This window comes from Ascidiella aspersa, chromosome 5 (assembly GCF_963924565.1).
Source record: "Ascidiella aspersa chromosome 5, kaAscAspe10.2, whole genome shotgun sequence".
Classification (NCBI taxonomy): Eukaryota; Metazoa; Chordata; class Ascidiacea; order Phlebobranchia; family Ascidiidae; genus Ascidiella; species Ascidiella aspersa.
Genome location: NC_139451.1, coordinates 18,818,562 through 18,826,776, shown reverse-complemented (window position 1 = coordinate 18,826,776; position 8,215 = coordinate 18,818,562). Strand labels below are relative to the sequence as shown.

General features: G+C 38.0%; 1 protein-coding gene across 1 annotated transcript; it reads right to left on the bottom strand.

Moving 5' to 3' along the window:
* Positions 1 to 826: 826 nt before the first annotated feature.
* Positions 827 to 7,778, bottom strand: LOC146145219 (type-2 angiotensin II receptor-like). The gene is made up of 8 exons (XM_083390508.1): positions 7,602 to 7,778; positions 6,699 to 6,808; positions 6,144 to 6,284; positions 5,424 to 5,527; positions 4,971 to 5,049; positions 3,573 to 3,684; positions 2,622 to 2,730; positions 827 to 960 (listed from the first exon to the last, which is right to left on the bottom strand). Exons 1-8 carry the CDS (start codon positions 7,776 to 7,778, stop codon positions 827 to 829), a joined length of 966 nt encoding a protein of 321 aa, XP_083246634.1.
* Between the last annotated feature and the right edge of the window lie 437 nt (positions 7,779 to 8,215).

Sequence of the window (8,215 nt, the reverse complement as noted above, 5' to 3'; positions counted from 1 at the left end):
GACATCACAGTATTTGGGGGGCAGCTGTTGGGCGAACGCGTGTCGTGAAAATGCAGTTCGTCCGGATAATTGTTTTCACACTTGTGATGATTTTGTGCCAATCTTCGATTCGGTTTCAACGCGTTGAATAAGTTCACCAGTCTCCAATTGGGGCGAACTCTTAAAATAAAGCAGTTCGTGTTTTGCTGGTGACCTATTGGTAATTTTTAGTAGTGCTTTTCACATCTCAAGTGATTACCTAAGAAAATTAAAACAAAAAAACAACTTAACATTAGAAAATTACAGTAATTGTCACGTATGATGTAAGGCAGATATTAATAGTACATAAGCCATTGAAGCTCACCAAAACCAATGTTTAATGAAGAGTATGTAGATTGTAGACTCAAGTCTATCTTAAGCATTTGTTTTTTAAAAACACGAAGGGTGTTATTTTCATTGACAATGTCAAAACAAACCCCAAAGTCAAGCTACAAAGGTGTTTGATAGTAAAGTATTTGGCAAATAAAACAATTTTACTCTTAGCAAAATTCTTTAGGTTTTCTTGACGAAGGCAGTTTATTGTTACATATTGTTGTCGGGCAAAATAATAAAATTGTAAAAATATAGGCATCTTGCGACTGATTGCGCAAACTTACCAACGTCGTATTAAATCTTTCCGAGGAAACGGAAGGGGTCTTACATCTTCTATAGCATCGCAGTCCGCACGTATTAGTAATCTCGGCCAACTGAAAACATCAAAAACAATCACTCAACAATGTTATTGTTAAAGTAAAGGGTTGTGTTTAATGAGTCTCTGGGTTTAAATCATGTAGCAAAACCGAAAGGGTCATACAACCTTGAGTCGCACGTCTTCTCTCATAAAGCCATACAAGAACGGATTAATGCAGCTGTGTCCCCAGGCCAGGCAGGTGGTAAAGAGGTGGATGTAGTACTGCACCTCTGACGGCTCTTCAGGACTGTCTGAAAAAAAAAGCAGATGAAAAAATAAATTTTCTTGTAAAACAACGCAATGGCATTCTTTTGTGCTTTTAAAATTTTTAAATACCAATAACTTGAAAAGGACACAATAACGCATTTGTTTTGCCTTTTTGTGCATGCCATTCCATTACCATTTTAAACAAGATAAGAAAAGGTAAAATAAATAAACGTATTCACAAACTGGGCGCCGTGAAAGTATGTAAAAGTAATTACGTTTTCACGGTTCTCTTCTCTCGTGTATAAATGTTGTTTTAGTCCATTGCAATTTTTTTCCATTTTTTAAACACTTGTTTAATTAAAAAAACTTGTAGAACATCGAAATAAATTCAACAAAATTGTTTACGTTACAGCATAGGCTAATTAATTACAAGCAAGCTCAATTTTTACTCATTTTTGTGTAATATTTGGCTTTGTTTTGAGGAGCAAAATGTTGGTATTCGAGCAGAAACTGACGAACGACCAGCACGCACACCCCTACTAGTGTATTTGTAAGTTAACGCACAATTCTTCTGTTTGAAACAAGGAGTCGAACCGTTTGACTTTTCCGTTTCACATTCGGTTCGGGTTTAAGGATATTTTCGGAATACAATTCAGTTCCGGTTTTTGTTTGGAGCAATTTAAAAGGTTCATTTAAGCTCCGATTCGACCAATGTTCTTTCAAAACCGGTTGCGGTAAATCTAAAAATGTCGGTTCATAAATGTAGAGAATATTTATTGAATTATAACTCGTAAGAAATCTAAGTTTCGTGGTGCACTAAAAAACAAGCAGCTCATTGTTAAATTATCTGAAAAATTGAAAAGCAATGTTTTATTTAAAAATAATTCATTTTTTTTATACAATTTAGAACATTACATAACTTGACTCCGTAAAATACAAGTTATGACGTCATGCTTTAGTGAACCGCTTTTGTTTACAGGTTCGGGTTCGTTAAGGTCCAGTTTTTTTTTATAAATATTCGGTTAATTTCCGGTTCGGCCTCTTACAATCGTATAAAACGGTTCAAGTTCGGTTACGGTTTGAAAAAAATGGTCCAAAACCGGTTCATAAAGTTCCGATTCGAGTTCGGTGCGAATCCCTGGTTTGAAACAACAAACATGATTTTTTTGTTTTTTATTTCGTTTCTTTGTAATGTCTCAGAGGTAGGTTACTCAGATAAATCAGATGCGCTCTTTAGACCCATTATGCATAACAAATAAGTTCTTGCGTAGCAACAAGATGGCGTTCTGCGGATTTTTGTGTGGCTGGTATCCGTCAGAAATTCATTAGAATACTAGTTAGCCACACTATATCCAAGGTTAAAGGACAGAGTTCTATAGGGTATAACATTCTGAAGCCATAACGCCGCCGCGAGTGTTGATAACTATTTACCAGCAATAAAAAAGGTTGGGAACCTCTGAAATATCGAGTACATTGGGTTTACATTACGGTATTTTAATTTTGGCAATACAAAAAGGGAAAAAGGTGAACACGCTTGTCATGTGTACACGTTTATGATACGCTATGAATTCCTGGCCTAAAAAGTCAACAAAATCCATCCAAAACAAATTTGATTTCAGATAAGAATTATAATAATAACTGTGACCGATTTCTATGCTTTCTGTTTGATGTGCCTATAGCTTATACGATGACGACATTTACTTACAGATAAGACGAAGTCCTTGTGCCACGTACACGAAGTTGGAGATTTGATTAGGTAGCCAGCAGATAATAAATACGACGATCACCACCATCACAACCAGGGTAACGCGGTCCTGCCCGCAGAAAGTTAAATTTATGGCTTTGTTTACACTATCAAACATTATGAGTAAATCGGGGCTTGTTGACTGACTGTTTTGTCCCAATAACACTATGTCTATTCATATTACTTCGTGTTTCCCCAGGAGATTCTTAAAAATGGTATTATATAAGACATAACATATGGATCGCTTTTAACAACTCAACTAACTTAGCACCGTAGTGTGTCTACTCACTTATCAGCGAAGACTATGCGAAAACAAAACTATCGCCAACTGTTTTTTTTTGGCAACTTAGAGTTACTTGGAAGTTTTTTTGACTGGGTACAGGATGTTTTTAGTTCTTTTTTTGTATGACCTAACAATATGGTGAAAATTAATAGCATCCTCTCTGAAAATGGTAGGCCTATGCCTAACATAAGTAAAAGTGTTAGGTCTTCCAACTATTATGTGTTGTAAAAATGAATGAACTGAAATAAAATAGAGGCCGTTACGAAAAACTCTATAGGGTTGAAGGAGGCTTCAATGAAAACATTAGGGAAAACACCCTTTCTTGTAAAAATGTTAGGAAACACTTTTCTTGCAAAAAAAATAGGCAACGCCGCTGTTTACATGTAACCCATACAAAATGCTGCTTAATTGGCATTACCTTTAGTATGTATGTTAACGACCTAGTTTATTTAAAAAAAAATACTTCTGTTCACAAGAGATGGATTAGAATTAATTTAAATCTTTCCAACATACGTATACAAAAGCATTTTAAGGTTGCTCAACTGTACAAAGTTCGTCACGACAATAACATCAACAATTAAGTCCATCCCTAACTTGCTTGTTTACTCCTACGATATAAGGTTTTTCACCTGTTGCTTTCTTAAAAGCTTTTTCTTTGATCTGCGTCGTCTCAGGTAGGTGAAGATCGTGATGTAACAAAATATGGTGATGGTCAGTGGAAGTCCAAAACCAACAACAGACCTAAACACGGTTTCGTTTAAAGCTTATAAATAAGGCACAGAGCTTTCTACATTCTGTTACTACAAGCATTTCTTGCTGAACACATGCAATCCATACAAAATACTCATCGAAAGATCCAACTACTGTTTTTTGAACCAATATGCAATTCGACAATTCCTTGTGAAACTATATAACATTACTAAAACCTTAATTATAACCGAATTATTTAGGGATATGTGCCCACAGTTTTGATTTCAGCGTTTTAATCTAACAACGCGATTACCATTTCTAATCAATAAAACATTAAAAAACGTATTTTATTCTAATCAACCGAAAATCAGTGATAATTTATTCCGATTTAGACGGTGCTAATACCATCATGTATTAGTCCTATTTTGGCCTTGTTCCGAAATGTGTTTTATTCTGACGTTGGTGTTGTTCTTTTCTCGGTCTTATGGCTGGAGTCCGTTTAATCTACCCTTCAACATACCACACCATTTAACTCAAAATGTAAGAAGAGAAAAGTTGAATAAATGCATCTATACTTTCTAATTATTTAACTAATCATTTATCCAACCTTGCCACTCGCAATTCTAAACAGGGCCAACAATCCAATGCAAAAACAGAGGCGCCCTAGTGGCGCAGTATGGCGTCCAAACGTCGACACCAAAACGGCCCATGCCAGACCATTCAGCGCCCGATCGACCCATACCCTCTCCCTACCGTTTCAGGCTATATTTTGATCATTTAGGCCCTATTCGGCTGAATTTAGCTCTAAAAAAATTGAGGGCCGAAGTTTTCCAGGGCCTAAGGCTATAGCCTTATTAGCCTATTGGTTAATCCGGCCCTGGTTATGTCGATGAGAGTTCGATTATGGTTACATGCTGCTTGCGAGTACTATAGCCTATATTGTATGTCATAAAACAGCATTTAATCTTTATACAAATAACAACACTTGCATCACAACAGTCAGGCAAAAAAGAAAGAGTGCATGTCTCAGAAAGTTAGGTGACAATGGGTACAGCACCATTATCTCATAGAAATCGGTAATTACTGGCAAGATGATTTAACATTAATGGTTCATTAAAAGTTTGTGATGCACGCTTCGATATCTTTTCGTACTGGTGCACCACACGCATATTTTGGTGCACCCTAGAGTGCACCGTGCACACGTTGAAGAGCACTTCTATGGCGGATAACTTGCTAGTATGGTTTCTGTTCAAACTAGGAATAATGAACTTTGCCTTTTAAAAAACTCTACGGTAGCACCCCCAATTTTATTTCTAAGTTTACCTACCCTACCTAACCTCATAATAAAATGAACGCAGTACCAGGTTACATGAGAATCAACAGCTTCGTTGAATTGCCAACTGCAGTGCACATGACCTACACAAAAGAGGAAGTTTGATTACGAGAGATGCATATGAATGGCTGATGTTTGTGCATTTGCCAAAACAACTACAAATGACCCGACGAACTAATGATTTATTTAGACTGCAATTTTACCCAAGTATGCTGTTTATGAAAGGCTTTTGGTTAACTTACGATAACCTTATCATGCCCACCTTATCATCGTTTGCAAAGCATTTTAAACTAGGTCAATTGGATGTAATAAAGGCCGGTTACAGTAGACTGTATGTTAGAGTTAGAGAGTTAAGGCAGGTTTTATCACAATATTTCTTTAGTTTCAGTTTTTTATACATCTTACGTAGTAGACTACCAAAATTTATTTAATCCAACACAAACTGGCCTACACTTACCATTATGGTCTTCATCTGTGTCTCGGAAATACAGCGCCAACGTGCTTGAGATTATTGAGGCCAGCCACACAAGCAACACTGCGTATATGCCCCTTGCCAACGTTCTGCAAATTTAATTGATTCCATAAAAATATTTCGGCAAAATAATTCGCATATATTTGTCTGCGAATTGTCTAAATTTAAACATGGAATAAACTTTTTCTCGTTACTGCCTGCTTGCCCCACTGAGAGAGTGTTGTTGCTTTATTTTTAGTTTCCTATACGTTAATTACTACTTGATTATCGCATTTCGCGCCTAAAGAAATTGAGCGAAACAACTAGTAAAAGCTTAGTTCATGTTCAAAAAGAACACCTTGTGTGTCACACCGAAAGCCATCGCAGACTCACCGAATCTGTTAATCTATGATGTAAGCAGAGCAGACTAGGAAAACAACTAGCCTGCAGTGAGATTCGAACTCACGACCTCCGGTCAAGCCGGGACCGTCGCTCTACCAACTGCGCTATGCACGCTCAGAAGGGAACGAGTCGAGAAACCACCATGCGCCAATGCTTGCTCAATCTGTTAGTACAAGCAACCTCATAGAAGGGGATCCACAGTACCATATAATTTATTCAATGAAACATTCACACATATGTGTGTTAATAACTGAGATCTAGCCCTTCGAAGCTGCTTTTTGACCAACGACTACGGCTTACGTGCCTTGTGTGGCATTTATTTACCTTTTGCTGTTGTAGCTTTTGTAAAAGACGATCACCCCAAGTCGGTCTAATGCCATCATGCTGAGAAAGAAGACGCTTCCGTAGGCAGAAAACAAGGTGCACGTACTGGCCAGTTTGCAGAAAACACGCCCAAAAACCCACCTGTTACCATATATCAGGAAGCAGATTATTAAGATTTATTGCCGCATACAAATTCATAATACAAAAAAGGACGAAAGATCTTGGTATCGACATTGCTTCGATATAATCAGGCATTTAGTTTTACACCACGCAAGTCTAAATTCAGTCACTGAAGTAACGGTCGGGATAGCTTGTACTAACATATGTGCACGTTTTATTAGACTTCTTATATAGGGATTTACCGCGGTTTTATGTTGATTCAGGCGAATGTAGTATCAGAGACGCTTTTATTGCCCTTTTCTTAGCTGCGCCATTTTATTCTACGCGTAGCATTTTACATTGAAATTCAAGCGCGTGTTTTCGATACAAACGAACTCGGTGTAGACTGTAGAGCCAACAACAGCAAAGTGGGACAGCAATATGTAATTGACTTACTGTCCGCTCATTGCGTACTCAGTAGCCCAGAATGGCAAGGTTCCGAGAAAGATCAGGTCAGCAACCGCAAGGTTGGTCATAAACAGATCGGCGATCTTTTTTCCGCTTCGCTGTGCACAAAATCTCATTGATCGACAGGTCTTACTTGGAGATGGGTTTTTGACACTAAAACGGGGTTACACTATCTAAGACGAAACCCTTACTTACACCCAAGAGGCGCGATAATCCAACTGAGTCTAAATACACCTCTTTAGTTGTACAGCGGCAACATACTTTTGAATAATGTTTGGCAGTAAGCTGTAGTGATGCGCATCAATTGACAAACTACAATTGACAAGATTTAAACCCGGTTTGAAAGAAATTTCAATACTAACGTAGTTTTGTTTGACAAAGTTTGTGCTTTGTGTCAGGTTATTACCAAAACTGGCCCTTGTGTGCATCTGGAAGTAATTTCTACAGTTCAGGCTACAAATTTTTATTGCAATTAAACAGTATTCGACCAAAAAATGATAAAAATTCATCTAAATTCATTTGGTGGTTCAGTTAATAAACAAAACAAGCAACAAAACTGAAGTTAGGTTTTTCCTGAGCAACGCACCTTGTAACTATAATTCCTACTGGTTTCAATTTCAGTTATGTCCAAAACGCTTTATTAATGTTCTTTAGACATTCAGTTTAAAATATAAACAAGTTAGACTGCGCAAAGTTGGTTTGGTGCCGGTAACCTGTGCCTCGTCGTTCTCTTGAATAAAAACGTCAAAATCAGCTCAATCCGTTGCATTACCGTGCCATAATCACACACACACCGCACACCAGTAAAAACACAACTTTCCCACTACTCAACGCCAATCAGTTCGCTTTATATAACTAATGTATTCCCCGGCAATGAACTACTAAACTCACCAGACGATGTAGGATGTAGACCACGAAGAAGTTGCCAACAAAGCCGATCACGAAAACGCCGTAAAATATCGCTGGGAGCACCATCGTTGTGAACCTTGAGCGCGGGAAATGGATCAGCGAGGATGAATTCGCATCCTCTTCCATCGGCGCGACTTCTGTGGTTGGAACGGAGGACATATTTTTATTATCAGTTGCTTTGCTGTCTTAGGACGGAAGCTGAAATGTAAGAGAATGGTTCAACCTGAACTCGTTTGGTTATCACGTGGCTTTTGCAATTGCGGAGCACTGTGTATTTATTTCTAAACGAAAAGAAAATACTGCTCCACCTGCACACCATATGCGTAGCAGAACTGCTGTCAGATGCTAATTTGTTGCTAAACTATTTGTCACTCTTTTTATCGTCCGTCTGGCGCGTCGTTTTGCAATATAGCTGGCAGTGGATTTCGTTGGTTGTTTTGAACCTCACATAATTTTGCTACCAGCGTAAAATGACAAGCAACTGCAAACGTCCAGCAACTTAGCACGAATTGCGTGATGTATGAAATTGCACCCGCACACAACCGAGATTGTTGATTATGCTAAGCTACAAACGCACCCTGCCTTTTTAACCTCCC